The sequence below is a fragment of the Myotis brandtii genome, unplaced genomic scaffold (assembly GCF_000412655.1).
Source record: "Myotis brandtii unplaced genomic scaffold, ASM41265v1 scaffold684, whole genome shotgun sequence".
NCBI classification, from domain to species: domain Eukaryota; kingdom Metazoa; phylum Chordata; class Mammalia; order Chiroptera; family Vespertilionidae; genus Myotis; species Myotis brandtii.
The window spans coordinates 559,355-581,558 of NW_005370673.1; the positions used below are offsets into that span (position 1 = coordinate 559,355).

The 22,204-nt window shown below is 38.6% G+C and overlaps 2 protein-coding genes across 2 annotated transcripts in view; one reads left to right on the forward strand and one right to left on the reverse strand.

Moving 5' to 3' along the window:
* The window catches only part of CENPP (centromere protein P), a 222,340-nt gene that overhangs the window by 61,449 nt on the left and 138,687 nt on the right, over positions 1 to 22,204 (forward strand). The gene's annotated exons all lie outside the window — the stretch shown is intronic.
* On the reverse strand, positions 9,322 to 18,286 carry OMD (osteomodulin). Its single transcript, XM_005881658.2, has 3 exons — positions 17,974 to 18,286; positions 10,890 to 11,843; positions 9,322 to 10,374 (listed from the first exon to the last, which is right to left on the reverse strand). Exons 2-3 carry the CDS (start codon positions 11,827 to 11,829, stop codon positions 10,046 to 10,048), a joined length of 1,269 nt encoding a protein of 422 aa, XP_005881720.1. The 5' UTR covers positions 11,830 to 11,843; positions 17,974 to 18,286; the 3' UTR covers positions 9,322 to 10,045.

The following is a 22,204-nucleotide window of genomic DNA, read 5'->3' on the forward strand; positions in this document are numbered from 1 at the left end:
TGCATTGTAAATGCCATTCATCAAAAATCAGTGGTTAAAAATTAAGAATAACAGGGTCGGTGATGTTTGCAGCTCTGTGTTCTTGCCTGCAATGGATATTAAAGTTATGTAATGATATACACTAAAGTGTTAGTTAAAAGTAATTGTTTGAGGTAACTGGAACATTAAAAAATTAGAGATAGCCTTTACATTTATTAAGACTGTTAGATGAGTCACATCTTAAATGATATTTAAAATAATACTGGGGAGGGGGGAGCCTACCGTTGTAGCTATTATGAAGTTTTTTTGTGGTTTTCCTCAATAGATGTTCATGTCTGTGCATAAGCACCAAGTGGGAGGGTGAATGAGGAAAGCTGTGGATTGATTTTAAACTGCTGAGTAGAATTTCAGGGCCCAGCAGCTTTAAAAGCAGTTTCCATGTGGTAGAGAGCTTTGCCAACATTCTTTCTCTAGGCTGAAAAGTAATGGCTTGCACTCGAGAACTGTGCTTACAATATTTGTAACTGTTGTACTCAGTCTGCTTATACTAATTATTGTAAGTTTGTGTTGTATTTTCCTTGTAAAATGAATACTAATTTTTTGTGAACATTAGTTTATGAAGATGACATAGTTGTAAAAGCATGCTTTTCATTTTAATGTTTTCACAGGAGATAAAACATCTGTTTTTGAATGAAATAAAATAGCAAACTAAAGCATAGTGTTTGATCTTAATTTTATGAGGAGTAAAAATACTGTTCCAGACTATAGTTAGTTTAGAACCAAGAAATTTCCAATGTAAAAATTAGTTTTAGTTACATATAAAATAACTCAAGTGCCATAGTTAGCTTTTAAAAAGTAGATTTGATTTATAATTTGGGGTTTGATAACAAAATATATTTTTGTTTGCTAAATGAGGGAAACGGTATAAATATTTAATATTAAATTTAAGGTTAAAGAGTCAAGTGATATTATCACTCTTTGGTGCATTTAGCAATCAAGGTAACATTTCTTTCTCCTCTAGGCTAAAAATTTAGTAAATGTGCATATGGATAAATATTAAAAAATAGAAAATGAGCCCTGACTGGTTTGGCTCAGTGGATGGAGTGTCGGCCTGCGGACTGAAGGGTCCCAGGTTCGATTCCGGTCAAGGGCATGTATCTTGGTTGCGGGCACATCCCCAGTAGGGAGTGTGCAGGAGGCAGCTGATCGATGTTTCTCTCTCATCGATGTTTCTAATATATATATTTAAAAAAAAAAAAAAGAAAATGAAAGAATACTAATTTGTTCTCTTTTTCTATTCAAAACTGGTCTAAGGTCCTTTCAAATTAAAACTTGGATAAACTAAAACTTGATATTTATGTTTTTATTTGAATGTGAATTATTTTAAATTTAGTTGTGATATTTTCTGGGTTTGGTTAATAAAAATTGTCAATTTCATGGCTTATAGGGTACAATAAAAATTTTAAAGTCTTTGAAAATATCTAATGAAACAGAAGATAATGATGAATGTAGAGAAGTGAATTGGATATATATTAAGTGTCAGATTTAGAGAATCTTAGAGATTCATAGTTTTACTAATGGTATACACAGTTTGATACTTTGTGCTACAAAAAAATTTGTGGATTATAACTTTCCTTGAAAAGTTATGGCCAGGACTACACTTAGATTGGGATTCATTCATTTAGTAATAGTTTAGGGAGCAGCCATTCTCTGCCAGAACTTCGGATGAGAAAAACTCCCCTCAAGCAACTTGTAGTTTGTAAATCAGCAGGAAAGTCAGCACACAAACCATAGAATGCACAGTGGGACCTCCTACCGAGAAGTGTGCAGAGTTCTGTGATAGCCTGAGAGGGTGAGGCCACAGGGGCTACACCAACCTGACTTATGGAGAGAAAATGGGTGACGAGTGGGGATGGTGACAGAGGGTGATGTTCTAGGAAGGGTAGCATCGCATAGCTGGGGAGAGTAAATACTTGAGAACATTTGTTCGTTGTATATGGCTGGAGCTTGGAGGAGGGAGAGAAGTGGTGAGTGGGTGGCACATATTAAGAGCTCAGATAAGGGACTGGAGGTCAGATTAAGGAGAGTTTTGTACCTTGCTAAGGTGTTTGGGCTTTATTCTATAGCCAGTGAGAGACCACTGAGAGATTTTTTTTTTTTTTTAGCTAGTGAGTAATATGATCCTATTTTCATTTTAGAAATATCCCACTAATGTTGCATTTCTGACGAGTACCACCACTTGTCTATTGTATTGGTTATGTATTACAACTTTAGTGGCTTAAAATAACATACATTTATTATCTCAGAATTTCTGTGGGGTCAGGAGTCTAGGCATGGCTTTGCTTGGTTCTCTACTTCAGGATCTTACCTGAAAGCTGCAATTAAGGTGTTGGCTGGGGCTGCACCCTCACTTCAAGACTTGGATACAGTGAAGGCTTTGCGTGTGAGCCCGTGTGGCTGTTGGCTGAAGCTTCGTGCAGTTTGTGGAATTAAGAGCTTCACGTTTCGCCAAAACCGGTTTGGCTCAGTGGATAGAGCGTCGGCCTGCGGACTGAAAGGTCCCAGGTTCGATTCCGGTCAAGGGCATGTACCTGGGTTGCGGGCACATCCCCAGTAGGAGATGTGCAAGAGGCAGCTGATCGATGTTTCTCTCTCATCGATGTTTCTAACTCTCTATCTCTCTCCCTTCCTCTCTGTAAAAAATCTATAAAATATATTAAAAAAAAAAAAAAAGCTTCACGTTTCTTGCTGGATGTTGGCTGACGGCCACCCTTAGTTCCTCGCCACGTCACCTCCTCCATCAGGCCGCTCCTAACACAGCAGGTTGCTTCTTCACAGCTAAAAAGGAAGACAGTCTTGCAGTAAGATGGACATGGTAATCTTTTTAGCAATCATGCACACATAATCACATATATGACCTCACCTTTGCCATGTTCTGTTGGTTAGAAGCAAGTCAGAGGTCACAGCCACACAGAAGGGGAAATGACTACACAAGGCAAGCTTCTAGAGATATTCAGACTTGCACTGGTAAATAAACGTATCTTCTTGCCCAGAGTTAGCCAAACAAAGTTTGAGGGCAAAGTCCCCAAGACCATCCTCACTTACACCAAGTACAAGATTAGGGGGGTTCCCAAAACCACCCTCACATATGATAATTTGCCAGAAGCTAGATTCATGGAGCTCACTGAAAGCCATTATAGTTGTGGTTTATATACATAAATATCAGCCAAGGGATACATTAGGTAGAACATGGGAGGGTTCCAAAGTGCAGAGCTTCCATTATTCTCAGGTGCATTACCCTCCTGGCTTTGATGCAAGACAGCAAACCAGAGAAATGCTCCCAAGCCCCATTGAGAGGTTTTATTGGGGCTTTATTACATTGTCATGATCGATTGAGTGTCCATGTGGTTGAACTCAGCATCCAGGTTGACAGATTGCATGACCCAAAGTCCCCATCCTGAATCACATCTTTTGGTCTCTTTCTGACATGGCCAACCAGTATTGGGTATGACTAGTTCACCCTAAGATGTAATGTGATGACCCCAACTCTAAAAGATATTGGTTACCTCCTAAAAGCTAACAGCTAAGCCCAGACCTCTCGTGGGTGTAAAGTTCTTTACTGTGCAGTTCCAAGAATAAAACATGTTTGAAATTTATATTGTTTTCTGTTCTACAGAGAACTATTATGTCCTAGTAGAAAGCTTTTAGCTTTCACTGCACCGTAATAAAAGATAGAAGTTGTCTAAGACCTAAGAGCAGGCATTTATCCAAAACTGAGTGAGTTTTCTCTATGGAGTTCTTTTTGGTGCCCCTATTGCATTATCCTTGGTGTCTTTGTAGGGGTTTATATTGTTGAAGGTGTGCGGTTGGGCAGTTTGTTCTACCTCCTAATTGTTTCTCAACAGCAGGCATGTATTGAATAGAATTGAATTTTGGAAACAAGGGTTTTCTAGGAGTTGTTTGTTTGTTTTTGGAGGAGGCTTAGTTCTACTGACAAAGAACATGTAACTAACAAGTGGATTGCATTTCAAAAACTACAAGCTTGAAGAATCTTTTCTCTATTTTCTTCATCTTCTAACTTTATTGAAAGTAGTATAATTTAGGAGTCAGATCACATAAGCCTTAGTTTTGTTCTGTTTTTAACCTTCCCTTGATCTTGGTTAATTCTTTATTTTCTTTATCTGTTGGTCTAGATTCTAGGGTTTCTCAGCCTCAGCACTGTTGAAATTGTGAGCCAGAGCAGTGGTCGCCAATGGGTGGTCCGCGAACCACTGGTGGTTCATGAGGTGCAAATGGTTGGCGACCGCTGGGCCAGATAATCCTTTTGGGAGGGACTGTCATGTGTTTTACTGGACCTTTAGCAGCTTCCCTGCCTTCTGCTCACTAGATGCCAGTAACTCTTCTCCACTCACTTCTGCAGCAGGACAACAGAATGGTCTCAAGGCATTGCCAAGTGTCCCCTGGAGGGCAAAATCGCCCCTGTTGAAAATCACCCAGTGGCCAGGTATTTATAGACTCTTTAAATACAAAATCTTGGAATATTTCAAGATTTTATGGGAAATCTATGGTTTGAATCTCCATCTCAGATCTCATACTTATGCCTGAAGCCCAGTCAGTTGGTTAACCCAGAACTTCTCAAACTAAAGGGTGACATTTAAAAGGAGGGAAGTATGACTCAATATAAGGAAGAGTTCATGTAAAAAATGTATCATATTTGTGAGTTTAATTTTTTTCAGTAGTACATAAATCTTTATATGGTGAATTTGCAACATATTTAGGTTTTAATGACAGACCATGTCCATGATTATGTCATATTTGCTAGCCATAGTTATATTTATTTAGACAATTGGAACATATAAAAAACTTTGGATTTTTAGCTGCTATGATTTAATTTTGTTTCCAGCTGCAAGTATGCTCTATTTCTAAGGTTTAGACAAAACAGATTGGGAACCAGGAAATGAGTTTGGTTTAGGGGTCATATGAATTCTCTGCAATAGGGAAAGAATGCAGAAGAGACAGGTTTATTTCTTCCGTTTTGTTCCCATGGAGGTGGTTAGTGTGTTACATGATATGCACACTCTCCATTTTAGTTTAATGGCTCCACTTAAGAAATAAAGGCAAAATGTATAGTGTTTCAGTTAATATTTAAACACAAGCTAAACATTCTCAACTAGTATTATTGTGAGCAAATTTATGAAATACTCTTTATTTTTATTTCCTTTCTATAAGGATGTTGGGCTTTTATGTTTATTAAGCTTGGGTTCATGGTATGATTGGATTAGTTAATAGTCATACAGTTCAGCCTAGTAGCTAATATAACTAATACTTTAAGGTGTAATGAGGAAATAGATGAATTTTTATCTTTTTCTTTCCTGTTATAAATATCAGATCGACTGGGTTTATCTGTAGCTCTGGTAGGTATCTGCAGTTTTGATGTGCAAGTTGAAGAAGTCCTTTATTCTTCACTTTCTCCTAAAGAAAGCATTGGGTGTTATTTGTCCTTTTTGTTTAGTTTTGTTTTTAATGAGAAATAGTTGGGGCGGGCTCCTTAGAGTATATTCTTAGAATAACAAAAGAAGGTTGTGAACTTGTCTTCTCCTGGGCCCTGCGGCTGGAGGCCCTCTGTGCTGTGTCCCTGTGCAGCCTTGGGAGGGAGCCGAGCAGAGTGCAACTCTTCCTCCCAATGCACTGCAAGGGCTTGACCTTGCTGCCTCCCTGGCAGGCTGTCCGGGTGCTCTGCAAGGTTGAACGAGTAGATGGCTATTAGAATAGGTTTGTTGCCTGTATGTGATGTAAGCACCCCCCTATCTCCTAAGGAAACTTGAGTCAAGTCTCTCTTGTTCACTGATCTTTTGTATGAGTAGAATCTTGGAAGGAACCTGAAGAGGGCTGATCCATTCTAGGGGCTCGGAGAGAGCACCTACATGTGCAAAAGGCAGCTGACTTTTGGGGAGCAGCTAGATGCAGCAGGTGCTGGACGGACATGCTGAAATCCTGGTTCTGGCTTGCTGCCTGCCAGTGACTGACATGGGCTTGTTACATTTTTTGTTATGTACACTATTTCTCTTTATCCTTATAGCAGTTATATGAGAATCACCTTCCTTATGGAAATGAGGAAAGGGAAGCTTCTAGAATAAGTAACTTTCTGAAGTTAGCTAGCTCAGAACTATGAAGTCAGGCTTCTACCCAGGTGCATCTGATTTCAAATTCCTTGTTGTAAATTGCTAGATTGTGCAGTTTTATTCTTCGCTAAGGTTGTTCTTTGAGGATGAAAATGTATTTTCTTTTATCAGTTTATGAGATAAAAATAGAAGCTCCAAAATTCTGAAAATTGTAGGGCTTTGTTTTTGTTTCTTAAGAGTGAAGAGGTAAAAGAAGGAATTCCCCTATCTCTATATTAATCTCGCCCTGGGAGTGTGTTTTCTCCACTCTGACCAGTCAGTTCCTACTCACTTGAAACCTTCTGCTTCTCTACCACGTCCTGGTCATCCTCAGGCAGCAACATCACTTTTCATAGTTTCTGCCACTTTAGCATTTGATTTCTTTCCTCCTTGTGTTAGAATTAGTTGTTTGATCTTCTTCATTAAAATTTTTTAATAACAGCTTTATTTAGATAATTCACATCTCATACATTTCACCCTTTTAAAGTATATTATTCAGTAGTGTTTTAGTATTTTCAAACTTGTACAACCATCATCACAATAAATTTAGAATATTTTATCACCCCATAAAGAAACCTTCTACCCATTATCTGCCTCTTCCCACTTTCCCTCTATTCCTCTTCCTCCTAGCCCAGGCAGCCAATTATCTCTCTCTGTCTCTATAGATTTGCCTATTCTGGACATTTCCTATAAAAGAATGATAGAATATGTGGCCTTTTCTGACTAATTTTACTAGCATAATCTCTTCATGGTTTATCTATGTTGCAGTGTGTATTACTACTTTATTTCTTATTTTGGCTGAATAATATATCATTGTGTGGATATACTACATTTTGTTTATCAATTAGTTACCGAAAAGGGGACCTGGCCCTTGGTGGGTCTGCCTGGGGCCAGCCGATAGTGTGTGGGTTCTTGAATTTGTGCAGGAAATAATTCACAACAGGAGCCCAGGTGACCATGAGGGAACATTTATTAAAGCTGGGACAGTAAAACAAGAAAGGGCTTAGCATAGAAGCAGCAACAGGAGAGCCAGGCTGGGCTGCCTTAGGTCTCTGGGAAGGCAGAGAAAAGGGGGCCTTGGGAAGGGGTTCAGGGGTGAGCCTGGGACGAGCTGCCAATGGTTGCAAGCCCAGTGGGGTCCTTTAGGGTTTAGGTGCCTGCCTGTGGGGGAGGGGGGGAGGGAATTTCGGGGGCTGCTCCTAGAGGAGACAAATGCACGGGGTCCTTAGTCTCACAGGGGAACCTTAGGGGAGGTGTCAGGGGAGGGTTCCAGCAGAATATTCGACAGCCTTCCAGGTGGGCTCCTCCAGGGCCGTGGTCTCCCCTGATGGGTCAGTGCCAGGGCCGGGGTTGTCAGTCATCGCAGCTGGTCCTGGTGTCGCCCACCTGGTTTTGCTGCTTTTGTGGGCCTGGAGCTGAAGTACAACTGAAGCCTAGATGTTATCTGTGGGGAGGGGACCTTGTGTATCTGTGTAAATTGCTTCAGTGTGTTTAGCTCTCTGCCTCAGTTTCCCTGTTCCACCTGTCTTGGCTCACCGGCTTCACCAGTTGATGGACATTGGTGTGTGCTTTCTGTCTCTTAATGGTTAATACTGCTATGAACATTTCTGTGCATGGTTTTGTATGAACCTGTGCTCATTTTTCTTAGAGATGCACCTAGGAAATAGAGTTTTACATGTCTGGTCTTTGCATATTGTCCTAATTGCTGTCATAGTGATGGGCTTTTTAAGGATCTGCCAGGCTGCTTTCTAAAGCAGCTTTACCATTTGATATCCCTAACAGTGCTGCATGAGGGCTCCCCTTTCTACCTCCTTGCTAATACTTGGTATTTTGTCTTTTTATTATAGCTATCCTGTGAGTGTGAAAGGGTATCTCATTGTGGTTCCCATTTATAGTTCTGTGATGGCTCTTCAGTAATTTTTAAATTATTCTAGGTAAGAAACACTCTATTAATAATTTCTTGTGTCTTAAAACACCCACAGTATTTTCCACATATTAACTCATAATAAATTTTTACATTTATAATCCTATTTTTAAAAAGTGGGCTTTCCCCACATCACTAGCATTTTGCTCTGGCTTTTACCTCGCACCTGTACCTTATATGTCTCAGTCCCACGTAGGTACTCCATTTCTTGACCTCTCATTACTAAGCCCTACACACCAAATAACTTGATGAATGTTAATTAAAGGAAAGAATGGAATGTTGTCTGTTCATTTTGGATTGTGGAGCTTGTTCCTGGGGTCAGGTGGGTACTATTTCTGCTAAATGCTAATAACTTAAAGTTATAAAGAGCATTAGAGGCTTCATTTAAACTGTCACTTCCAGAAAAAAAAGACAACTTGAAAACTGCTTCTAAAATAGAGTGTTACATGTCTGGTCTTTGCATATTGTCCTAATTGTTGTTTATTTGGATTTTCTGTATAGGTCGCCCCACATTTGTGTGTTTATTTCTTATTTGAGGAATTCTATGCAATGTTAGCCTAATAAATCAAGAAAGTTCATCAAAGCAGGTAGATCATCTCTATTATAAGGTATAGTTAAAATATTTCAAAATGATAGGTAATAGGTAATTTTTAAGGTTTTAACGAGACCGTCAAAACCCATCTGTTCAAATTTTAAAGGAACTTTATTCAACTTTAACATTATGTAAATAAACATTGGCTAATACACATATAAATTCCTAATTAATTGTGCTAGAAAAATAGAAGTGTTTAATAATGTTGATATACTTTCTTGTGCTAATATTAACCTTCTGAACAAAGTAGTTATTTATTAGCAAATCTTTATGTAATTAAAACAAAGAAATCTTTCTTGAGTGAATCCTCCTATATAAAAGCCTAATATGCTAAGTGTCGGGTTGTCAGGTCGTCTGTTCAACCAATTAAAGCGTAATATGCTAATGGTTTGCTAAAGCGGCTCAACCACTTGCTATGATGTGCACTGACCACCAGGGGACAGATGCTCTGATCGGTAGGTTAGCTTGCTGCTGGGGTCCTGCAGATTGGGACTGAGTGAGATGGGCCGGACATGCCCTAGAGCCCTCCTGCGGTCCCTCCCCGGCTGGCCAGCCTCCCTTGTTCCTCCTGGCCCTGATTGTGCACCAGTGGGGTCCCTTGGCCTCGCCTGCGGCCTCTTGCAATCCAGGCTGAGGGGACCAGCCCCCCCCCCCCCCGAGTGCACGAATTTTGTGCACTGGGCCTTTAGTTTACTATAAAACATTTATTCCAGTTAAAATGAACACAGTAAAGACTGTTTTGGAATTTTCTAAAATTTGCTAAATACAGATTGTAATGAGATAATTTGGTGTTTTTTAGTTATCCAAACACAGAGTTTAAAATTTTGTTGCTTTGAAGCTCTAAGGGAAAAATAGGATTCATTTATTTTATGAATCTCTTTGCCTGGGTCCTTAGTAGGGTGGCATCTTTTGAAAATCAGAAGTATCATCTTAAGCACTAAGTGGTAGGGCCAAGGGGTGGATTCGGTGATGGTAATACGATCCAAATAGACTTTTCTGGAGATCAGGTTTAAAAAAAATGTATTCCTTAAGTGAATGGCTGCCTATTACAGGAATGTAACCTGTCTGCATTTAAATAATCCTCCTAGTAATTCAAAGCTTTTGATGCTACTTCTTTCATCATTCTTAGAAAAATTACTGTTAATAGAAAGGACATACTCACTTTTTCTCAACATAAAATTTTTATGTTTAAAGTTTAGTTTTTGATTTCCACTTGTTATTCTAATTTATATTTCTTAAGGCTTGTATCATTTTGAGTAAATTCTAATCTGATGTAATTATGCAGATGGTATACCAATACCTTAAATTTAAGTATTTGATTTTATACTAACACATAATTCTTCATCTATTATCATGAGCTATAAGTTTTGTGAAGCCATAAATGTACACCTATATAGTTTCTTGCCATTCTTGACTTCCATAATAGTGAGGGTCAACATTTTCTTCTGTTCCTTCTTGTTCTGAGTCTTCTTGGTGATCATCATGTTCTTCACTATCAGGGTCATCTTGAAATCTCCCTAAAACTTGGGTCTTCAGTTGTATTGTTTGACCATTAGTGCTTCTTTGTTCACCATAATAAATACTATGTATGTGAGGGAAGCAGAGGGAAATGTATGAGCTTATTGGCTCTTTTAACTTGTTTTGGTCCACACGAATGTATGTTAAATGGTGGTAATATAGTGGGTCAACAGATGGACACATCACTGTAACATTGATATCTGAAAATACAAATTAAAAATTAGTCTTGCTATATTACATTCATCATCCTATATTGGGTTTTGTTAAAATGTTATATAGATCTAGTTTTATTAATTAGAATACTTATAAGTGGAATTAGGTTTATTTTTACAGTGACTCAAATAATAAAATGAACATAAAACTATAAATGAATTCTATATTATCAAAATAAATGACTTCATTGGAAACTTAGTAATTTAAGTAATAAATAAATTATTAAAGTAATAAATTCTTAGTAGAAACAGTCTCAAAAAGAAAAAAATGAAAATCTTCTATAGTCCCACTACTCAGAATACACGTATTTCTTCATATACTCTACAGTACTATTTCTCAATGTTTAAGGTGATAAAATTTAATAGAAAAGACTATAAACTTTATAGCACACCTTTCTCTGGGACCAGTTTCTCCCATTTTCCTAGCCAACTTTAAAGCAATCATTTTCAACAATGTATAAAGCATAGATTATATCTTTAAAAAATAATGAAAATTTACATACTTTCAATTTCATTATTTTCTAGGTATAGGTGTTCTAAATTTCTTGGAATATAGAATGCTTGCTTCAGTTTGTTGTGTCCAACATTGAGCTCTATCAGGTTGGAAAGATTAAAAATATTATATGGGATGTCTTGTAGTTTGTTGTGGGACATTCTTAGAGCATGAAGTTTCGGAAGTTCACTGAAGTAACCTTCTGGTATAGAAGAAATTGAATTATTTTCTAAAGACAGATACATAAGTGAAGAAGGCAAACCAGGAGGCATTGATTCTAATCTATTATGACATAGGTTGAGCTGCATTAATTTTTCCATTTTGGCTAGGTGATTTTCTTGTAACATAGAATCATCAAGATGATTATAACAGAGATCAAGCATGGTCAAGTTTACTAGTCCATTCACGGCATTTGTCTGCAGTCTGGAGATCACATTGTAACCAAGAAGAAGTCTTTCCAAAGATTTAGGAAGAGGAAATGGAAATTCTTCTAAGTTGTTATGCTGTAGTTGAAGTTGTAGTAGATTTGACAATTTAGCAAACACTCCATGATCAATCTTTTGAGATTTAATTTTGTTGTGGCTGAGATTGATTTCTTTAAGATGAGTTGCATTGATAAATGAGTCTGAAGTCACAGCCTCAATTTCATTGAACTGAAGATAGACTTGCTGAATGTGTGCTGGAATATTTGGGATACGCTGGAGTTTGCGATGATCACAGTACATGGATAATGGAAAGTTAGGTGGACAGAAGCATTCACTGGCACAGCCTAAAGCATGCGGATGAAAAGGCACTTGATAGTCCACATTTTGATGAAAACGGAATTCTGGTTGGTAAACATCATCTGTCTCTTGGTCATAATCTTCATCCCATTGATAACTTTCATATTGACAATATACTTTGCCTCCAAGAAAGAAGAAAAGGATACATACTGGACTTAAAAAGCCCATAGTTTCTTTTTGTCCTATTGCAAGGAGAAAAGGAAATATATTGTGGGAAAAGATAGTGAAATTTAGAAAAATTTTTGTGTAAGTTGAGAGATGCACATATATATCTATTGAAATACTAGAGGCCTGGTACATGAAATTCGTGCACGGGGCAAGGGGGTTCCTCACCCGGCCTGCACCCCTCTCCAATCCGGGACCCTCGGGGGGATGTCCGACTGCCGGTTTAGGCCCGATCCTATCCCACATCGGGCCTAAACTGGCAGTCGGACATCCCTCTCGCAATCCGGGACCACTGGCTCCTAACCGCTCACCTGCCTGCCTGCCTGATCGCCCTGAACTGTCCCTGCCGCCTGATGCCCCTAACTGCTCCCCTGCCTGCCTGATTGCCCCTAACCACCTAACCAGATCACCCCTAACCGCCTCTGCCTGCCGGCCTGATCGCCCCCTAACTGCTCCTCTGCCAGCCTGATCGCCCCCTAACTGTTCTCCCCTGCCAGCCTGATGCCCCTAACTGCTCCCTTGCCTGCCTGATTGCCCCTAACCGCCTCTGCCTGCCAGCCTGATCACCCCTAACCACTCTGCCTGCCAGCTTGATCGTCCCCTAACTGCTCTCCCCTGCAGGCCTGATTGCCCCTAATCGCCTCTGCCTTGGCCCTCCGCCACCATGGCTTTGTCCGGAAGGACGTCCAGAAGATGTCCGGTCTAATTAGCATATTACCCTTTTATTAGTATAGATATAAAAAAATGTCCAGAATGAATAGACAGTGCTCAAGCCAAAATTAAAATAGCCCAAGTGTCCCTCAGTAGGTGAGTGGATAAAAAAGCTGTACATTTACACAATGGAATACTACGAGGCTGTAAAAAGGAAGGAATTCTTACCTTTTGCAGTAACATAAATGGACCTAGAAGGTATAATGCTAAGTGAAATAAGCCTGTCAGAGAAAGGCAAAGACCGTATGATCTCACTTATATGGGAATCTAATGAATAAAATAAACTGATGAACAAAATAGGTCCAGAGGCATGGAAGCATGGAACAGACTGACAGAGGGGAGGGGATTGGGGCTGGGTGAAGAAAAATGATGTTTAAATAGCAGTAAGGATGTTTTGTCTTTTTGTTGTTGTTTTGTTTTGTCTTTTTTAAAGTCACATATTGCATCGAACCAGACTAAATAACCATCTTTTAAGAGAATCTTAGTTTGTCTTGCTAGTTTACTAGACTATAGATTTGCAGTGACAACAGGATGTTTCTCAACTCCAAAGTCAGTGTTTACTCATACCTTTTATTTTGAATCCATTTTTCTCTGTCCTTGTCATCCAGGGTTTTATGAGAGAATTAATGTCCTAACATGTTATTATATGAATTAAATTATGTTATCTCCTATTCATGTAGAATGGTACTAGCCATTTTTCATCATTGGGATAATTGAAAAAATAGTTACTTAAATAATTTTCTCTGGTAGAGCCTCATTTTAGAAAGGCTGCTGTAGACCCTGATATCTTTTCTTATTAGAAACTAAAACTTGGTAGAATTAAATATTGTGTGTATTTGGGAATTGGAGTAGTTAATCAAGTAGAGTCAGAGACCCCTGATCTCTTTGCTTTCAGTTGTATTTTCTCCAGTCTTCCCCACCATTTCATTCCTTTCCATGCATCCATACCATGTGCCTTGCCGTTACCAGGCTGCAACCCCTTCATACTCTGATCACTATCTCCTGTCTTTTTAACTTATTCTACGTAGTAACTCTAACTGCAATAATTCTTCAGTTTCAGTGGGATCTAAAATATATTGAGCCTACTATTTTTTTCATTGCCCCTTATCCATACCTCCTAGTACACTCAATTCCTTCTTACCAACCTAGACTACATAGTGCATCACTGTCATCACTCCTTTGCACATGCCATAAGCTTCTGGCCCCTTACAGCTTCATACTCTTCTGGTTATTTCAGTTCTCCATTTACTTTCGGCCTGACTCAGGCAGCTAAATATGACAAGAAAAAACCAGGACCATGCCAACTTGTAGAACTTTAAATTCATGACCATTCAAATGCTGCCCAGCAACATCTGCTTGGGCTATTCTCTTCTCTCTCCTGGACAAGCCTCCAAAACCTCAATTGATTTTCGATGGTGACCTTGCTGCTTCTTTTTATCGAGAAAATAGGATCAACCATTTGTTTAATATATTTTCATTATATATTAATCTTATCCCCATCTACAGAAAATGTCAAAACAGTAATGGTTTGGTATTTTAAACTGTGATTTTGAAATTCATAAAGTTTCTTATTGTAAATCTCCTTAGACTTGATCCATTGTTCCTTCTTATCTGTGGGATTCATGGAGGATGTGGCAATTTGAATAAGACTTTGAAAGAATGTTAGGTTGCTCATAGAGGAAGATAGGGAAGATTTCCAGATATAAGAGATGAGCAAAAATATATAAGTAGCAAAGGCTGGGGTGTTGGGAAACTGGTGGTTAACTGTTGGAGCAAAATAAAACTGTTACAGTCAATCTGGACCAAAATCTGTAAATTCCTTAGGGCCTGAGTTCTGACTTGAGGAATTGACACTCTGGGACCGCACATAATTTAATGTGTGCTTGAGCCATGATCCTCACACAGCAGTGTGCATGCAGGCAGGAGTGTGGTCTTTCTCCAGAGGGCAGTTTATTGCTGGCTGCCCTGGGGGGTGGGGGATGCGGGGGAGGGCCTCCCTCACCTGCTGTCCTTAGTGACTTATGCTTAATGGGGAGTGTGAACATGGTTAGGAAGCATCTTATAACTATTAGTAGTTATTTGGTTTGGTTAACTAAAGTTAATGAATGTCTTGAGTTCCTAGGGATTAGGCACTGTACTTGGTGGGGAACATAGAAATGAAGTTGTGAAGGCATGGTCCCTTCTATAAAGAGTAATAGTTTAGTGCAGGGGTCCTCAAACTACGGCCCGCGGGCCACATGCAATACAAATATTGTATTTGTTCCCGTTTTGTTTTTTTACTTCAAAATAAGATATGTGCAGTGTGCATAGGAATTTGTTCATAGTTTTTTTTAAAAACTATAGTCCGGCCCTCCAACGGTCTGAGGGACAGTGAACTGGCCCCCTGTTTAAAAAGTTTGAGGACCCCTGGTTTAGTGGATGGGAGAGACTCAACACAACACACCATATTCTCAGGCAGAGGAAAATGTGGCTCACAATAGAGACACAAGTGCTGTGGCAGTTGGTGGCTTAGCCCTGCTTGGTAGGGACAGGGAAGTCTTTAATATAGATATTCATTTGGCCCAGGCATTTGGACATTAACAGGAATGGATATAGAACAACTTAAACATTTTATTCACTAGCTGATAAGTTATATATTAAACTTATCTTATTTTATTATACTTATTATTATATAGTATATTAACTTTTTAAAGTACTTCTCATACTTCATGTCAGTCTCACTATACCATGCATGGAGTTGGAGTTCTATAAGATTGCTGTGTCCCAGAAAGATGAAAATAGAAGCAGAAGCAAAGATAAGCAGCTGCGTGGGCTCATGGCATGTAGGAGTCTCAGAAGCTTACTGTTACATAGCTGAACTTTGAAGAGTGTTCCTCATCAGAACTCTGAATTTTGTGTTAAGCGGGTGGAGGGATAGAACAAAAAAGAAAAAAAAGAGAAAAAGTCATGGACAAGGAAAACAATGTGATTGCCGGGAGGGGGGAGAGGAAGAAGAGGGTATGGGGAGATAAATGGTGATGGGTGGAGACTTGACTTGGGTGGTGAACACACAATGCAGTGCACAGATGATGTGTTGTAGAATCGTGCACCTGAAACCTGTATAATTTTGTTAACCACTGTTACCCAATAAATTCAATGAAATGAAAAAAAAGCTAGCAATCATCAATTAGTAACCTTACATTTGAGGATTAAAGTCAAAATTCTGTTGTCCAATAATTATGATAAGTTATTGGGAAAAAAGAAGATCTAGAGGAGACTTTTGATCCTGTACCTAATTGCATACCTTTTACCTGGAATGAAGACCTTAAGATGATGGAGTCTCTCTGGAAATGAAGGGATTCTTAGTGCATTTACTTTTGGTCTCCTTGGCTACCTAAAAAGACCCTTAGTAAGGCAGGGGTGGGCAACCCCTGGCATGCATGCCAAACATGGCACGCCAGTAACTTTTGCTGGCACGCAAAACCCTCTCTTATAATCTTCCATTTATAATTGTGAATCTTGGAGCTCCAGTGGCGCAATCGGTTAGCACGCGGTACTTATAATTGTGAATCTTTGTTCTCAGTGATGAATTTTGTTAAGTCTCGTAAAGTTTTCTGTCGGACTATCAGTGTACATGTATACATTAAAAAATAAATGTATTTTTCATCATCATATACTGTGTTTTTGTCGCTTGAATGAATTTTATTATTTCTTCAAGGTTCTTCACATATGTACACATTAAGAGATATCAAGTAGGCATAACATGTTCTCAAAAAATTAGGGTTGGTACGCAGAAGAATTTGAGTTAGAGATTTTGCTGGTTTTGGCACAAAAAGGTTGCCCACCCCTGACCTAAGGTTTCTCTTCTAAATTTGAGCTTGTCATCATTGTCCTTACTTCTTGAGAACCGGGGCCCCAGATCTTAGCCTTGTGACTATTAGTAACTTTCTGGTGTGAAATCCATCCTATCTCCATCTATATGCCCATTATTTTCTATTCCTCTTACTTCTATTCCTTTTCAACTTCACCCATGATAATTGTCCATTACAATGATCTCTTATTTCAATGAATCTCTTCTCAGTCATTTACTAAGCATATTTTTATTACTTTTGACCTTTTATGTTCTATAATTTATGCCTTGTTTCCTATAGGATAATTCATAGCAAAACATTATAACTCACTGTCAAGCATCTCATTTCCTGACCTCTAATTTTTCACAGAATCTAGTACAGTTCACACTGTATAAATGCTCAACATTTTGTTGACTGTATGATTGGATTAATAAATCAATAGATTTCATCTCATTAACGATGCTCATTAACTAATGTTGATTGAGAACATTAATGTTCTTAATGTTGATTATTTCTAGGCATTTATTTCATCACAGATATTTCTTTAAATGAACATGGTCACAGAGAATGTGGCTGTTCTCTTGTCTATTGAATGTGTCTCCATCACAATATACTGTATTCTTCACTTTCCTCTTACATTATGTGGTAGAAAAATCACAAATGTGAAAAGGAAAGTAAAATACAAGTTACCAGTTTTAAAAACTATCTATTGGTGTGAATTTTCCATATTATGGCAATAAAAGTTTCAATGTTATAACATTTCTCTAACTTGGAAAAAGGCACTCCTGCTTTCATCAGGAACATTCTAATTAAGAGATAGAACTTTGTTCTTGAAAGTTTAAAGTTGTTGGAAAGCCTCATAACATTTTATTATTTTAAAATAGACTTAATTGCTTTCTTGGTATGCCACAGAAACTAGAATATAAGAAACTTAGTATTAGTATATGATTCAGAATTTTTTTAAAGCAGATTTAAATTTAACTCTGTAGAATTAGTATGCCATCACTGTTACACTCAAAGGCCTAAGGAAATAAGGCTCTTTTGCTATTAAAATACAGAAGTTTCAAAATTATTTTTAGCCATAATACATTTAAATCTTAAATAACCAATACTCAAGAAACTAGATCCTTCAGTACTAGATAGAGCACTCATATCTTTGAGAAAGGCAAATGAAAACAAAAACATTCTTATACCAGGTATTTGTCGGTGGAGAGTGAAACTTGTACAAACACCCATCTCCCTGCCACCAGTCTCTCGCACTGCTCAGATCTATGGCTCCAGGCACTTGTTAGGTGTTTGTCATTTACAGTTGAGAGACAGAAAATCATTCCATTAATCTAAAAACCTTTCATTCAAAACAAAAATATATATAAACAAAGATTATATAGAGGGTAGATCTTAAGTTAGAAAATTCACTATAATACTTCTTTCCCTGAATAATTTGGCTAATCAGAGTTTTAATGTAGCCTTTACCAGATATTGCTTCAAAAAGTTGTGCTTTTATGATGGTTGCAATCTATTTTAACATCAAACAAATCAAATATACTTTCTATTTTAAACAGTAGGAATACTTTCTTAAAAATGGAAAATTATTGTATCATCATACCTGTTGAGTTTGCTTTAGTTTTCAGGGGTTGATGAATTTGCAAATCCTGTAAATGAATCAGAAATTCCTAAATTCTTTAACTCAGTCTCTTAAAAATCCACAGTAACTGTATGCTCAAATAGGACTGTCTCTTGAATCACTGTTGCAATTTAAGCAAATATAATCTGCCTGGAAAACACTTGGGTTGAATTAAAATTATGTACTTCTTTTCATTATCCAAAACTTTGTGGATTCGAATTAAGATGTTTGTGTTCTTGGTCAGATTTATGTGGCTTACTTCTTTCTTTTCCCCTTAAGTTTGGTTTGAGGTGTGGCAAGAATTTCCTCTAATATGAAGGGCAAACATAGCTAAATGAAACAGCATGTACTGATTACTGTTTTTATTTTCATGTTCATGCCAAAGAATTCTTCAAATTAAGGCCCACTGTAACAAAGAGCACAGTGTCTCAGCAATTTAAGGTGGAACTCAGAATTATTTGGAGACCTTGCTTGTCTGATACCCTAATGTTCATACCAGTGCTTTCTTTCATTAAGACTCAAACTAGGATTAGAAACATAGTATTTCACATCTAGTTAATTTTTTAAATAAAATAGATTGTCATTGTGATACAGATTAAATATATAACTTTTTCATACAAAGAATTATATCTTCTTTTCTATTAGCTATCACCTTCCTCCCAAATATACTCATTAGAATGGCTTCTAATAACTTTCGAAATAAAAATTAATCTCTACTTTTATAGAATTCAGTATTTTGCCCTCAGAAAGTATATCTCTAGTTTGCCTGTTATTAGTAGTATAAAAAACACGTACATAGTATTGAAGAAGATGGAATTAGAAGCTTCTGCTGACCAATTACCATTGCCTTTATTTTGCAAATGTAGACCATTTTCTGATTTACTGAACTGTCTCTCCTGCCTAATTGATATATTTTTATACTAATGTTTTCATATTTTAAAAAGAGTTAACTTGTATCTCTTGGCAGTGAACTTTTTGAGTTCATTCTTTGGGAAATTCTTTCAAGATTATGCAAAGTAATAAGGTAGAGTAAATTCTGGAATTCATTTTGCTTTTGCTTTCCATTCAAAATAGTGTTTGTCATTGGGTTTTTACAAAGAATTCACACTATTTTGTTATACTTCAGATTTTTAAAAAGTGTACATTAATTCAAGTGATACTTTGGCAATATTGAAAAATCTTGTTTATTATTTGAGACACTGGTATGTAAAATGTGGCTGACCGACTTTGGACCAAGATTTCATCTTGTTACTGATCTTTTCCATATGTTTCCTATTAGTCTTTGTTCTTAAACCTCAGGCTTCCACACTAAGGAACAGAGAGCAAATATGTGTACTTTTTTCAAAAATTATTTTACATGCTCTCACAGTTCTTTGGAAGATTAATTTACAACCAGTTGTTTAATTTTTGATGTAATTCCTCATTTAACTCTGTGATTTGAATTTATGATAATGATTATGTTGTTTAAGTTCCTAACAAATGTGAAAAAATATTTATCAATAGATAGCTGGAATCAAAAGCGTCTAGGAAATTTAAATGAATTTGGCAGTGTCTGAGAGTTTTGGATTTGGGGAAGGGAGGAAGACTGGTGGACGTACAAAATAGATCCAGAGACATAGAAACATGGAACAGACAGCGGCATATCAGAGGGAAGAACTTATATACATATCTGCATAACCCATGGACACAATGACGTGGTAAAGGCCTGGGGTCGGGGGTGGGGGGTGAATGCAGGCTGGAAGGGGTCAATGGGAAAAAAGGGAGGCATCTCTAATACTTTCAACAATAAAGATACATTTTAAAAAAGTGGTGGGGACGGTGGTTCAAGTAAGCCTTAGAGCAGTGGTTCTCAACCTTGGCTGCACATTAGAATCACCTGGGAATCTTTTTAAAATCCTGATTTCTGGGCCTCATCCTCCGGAAATTGTTTCTTTGTTACTAATGTTGTGGCCCCACCCCATAACAAAGAAACAGAATTTCTGGAAGATGAGGCCCAGAAATCAGGATTTTAAAAAGATTCCCAGGTGATTCTAATGTGCAGCCAAGGTTGAGAACCACTGCTCTAAGGCTTACTTGAACAGAAGCTGTGATTGTGATAGTTCGCTGTTTCAGTTAGGTGGTTATAATCGAAGCAATTAAGGAGAGAAGTCAGTTGAATTGGTGAGAAGGTTAAATTATATTCTACAATTATAATTTTTAAAATCCTCACCCAAAGATGTTTTTATTGTTTTGTTTGTTTTCCTTTTTTTTTTTTTTAATAGAAAAAGGAGGACAAACATTGATTGATTGCCTCCTTCCTATACATGCCCTGACTGGGGATGGAACCCACAATGTAGGTGTGTGCCCTGACTTGCAACTTATTGATGCACAGGACGGTGCTCCAACCGAGCCACCTGGCCAGGGCTCCTCAATTATAATTTGATTGAAGTAGATACAGTATCTCAAGGCTAAATAACGAATTGCTAGATAAGAAAGGCCTGACTGAGACTTGTTAATTATGGTAATAAGCATAAAGACTTTTCATTCGTTTAATAATTCAGCTGATATTTATTGAGCCCCTTCTTCATTCAAGGCAGTTTTAGGGGTTGGGGACCCAGCAGTGAAAGTCCCTGTTGTCATGGAGGAGGAAATTAGAAAATAAACATTGCAAGTGGTGTGAAGTGCAATGGAGAAGAATAAAGAAGGTAGAGGGGTAAAAACAAATGAGCACAGGGGTTCAGGGAAACAGTTTGGACACCACTGTGAGGTGTGCAGGAACAGAATGGTTATATAACTGGCCAGTGAGAGACCCTGTGTCTCCCTGCTGGTGGAGGTTACAGATAAGCAAGGGGGAGGCAGTGGAAATGATTCACGTGGTGATGGGTCAGAGCTGGAGACATCAGTATGAATTCAGGGTCAGCTTCATACATATACAGGTGGCTACATCTAGAAGTGTTTATAGATGTGTGTGCATACAGGGGCCAGAGTACACACATCTACCTCCAGGCTGTGGGCTGAGAGGGCCGGGAAGCAATGACACTCTATCAGCAACAAACACCCAGCACCGAAATCTTGGCTTCTAATACCATCCTCGAATAAAAGAGACCAGGGATCCTTGGTAAAACGGCTGATCCCAGGACGGGGGCAGGGAACATAAAGGCTGAGCCTGGAGCATCTTGCTGTGTTGGAAAGTAAGGAGATGCTAAGAAAGGAAGAGATATAGGAAATCTGTGTAACTTCTTCTCGATTTGCTATGAACCTAAAACTGCTCTAAAAGATGAAGTCTATTAACAAGTTTTCAAAAGGGAAGTTACTATTTTAAATAGTTTAACAAATACCTGCATACAGTGAGGGAGTAAGCCAAGGTGGTATAAGAAGGGCAAGAGATGTCCTGGGAGAACCAAGATGGTGGTGCAGGTAAATGCCAGTACTTACCGCCTCCCACAGCCACATCAAAATTACAATTAAAATACAGAACCACCATCATTCAGAACCACCTTAGAGCTGACTGAATGGAAGCCCTACAACTAGAGAAGCAAAGAAGAAAGCACATTGAGGCTGGTAGGAGGGGCAGAGACATGAATGGGGTGGTCGGACACCCACATGTGTTTTTTTATTCAGGAGGGATATCTCCACTGGTGATTTCCTGAGATCCCACCCCATCCAATTTGTAGCCCCACCTAAGCTGTTTGCAGCGGCTTTTTCATATGAATGGCCTGCCCTGGCTCAGGCTTCAGACTTTCCAAATATCTCTCAAACAAGCATCAGCTTGCATCAGCAAGACCCAGCACTAGCAGCAGCCAGCCTTGCTTCACAGCTTGGCCTCACCTGGGCACTTCCAAGACCAACACAAGTAGTAACCATCTGTGGATTGCTCCATAGTTCCTGTTGGGAGGCCCCAGGCAATGGCTGACTTTGCACCTCCCTGGAGGCCTCAGAGCCAGTGCACCCAGTGGACAGCTTCAGACCACATGGATGGGTATTCTTTAAGAAGAGGGAGAAGGAGAAGGAGAAATCCTAATATATAAAAACCCAGGGTTCGTAATGACCTAAGGCTCGACTGTCCGGAAGTCAGTCCTGCAATCAGTGCTGGGTTGCTGTGGCGACCCAGCACTGACTGCTGAGGGGGCTGTGGCTCAGGCCCGAAGAGAGAGGCAGGGTCTGATCCACAGCCACCGTGGCAGCTGTTGAACAGCCGTTGCCTCTCTCTTTCTCTCTGGGCTTCACCAGCAGC

Excerpts from the sequence above, each read along its gene's own strand:
- OMD (XM_005881658.2), bottom strand. The coding sequence starts at position 11,829 with ATGGGCTTTTTAAGTCCAGTATGTATCCTTTTCTTCTTTCTTGGAGGC. Across the intron at positions 10,375-10,889 it reads AGAAAATAATGAAATTGAAA|ATATCAATGTTACAGTGATG; the intron begins GTATGTAAATTT and ends TTGTATTTTCAG.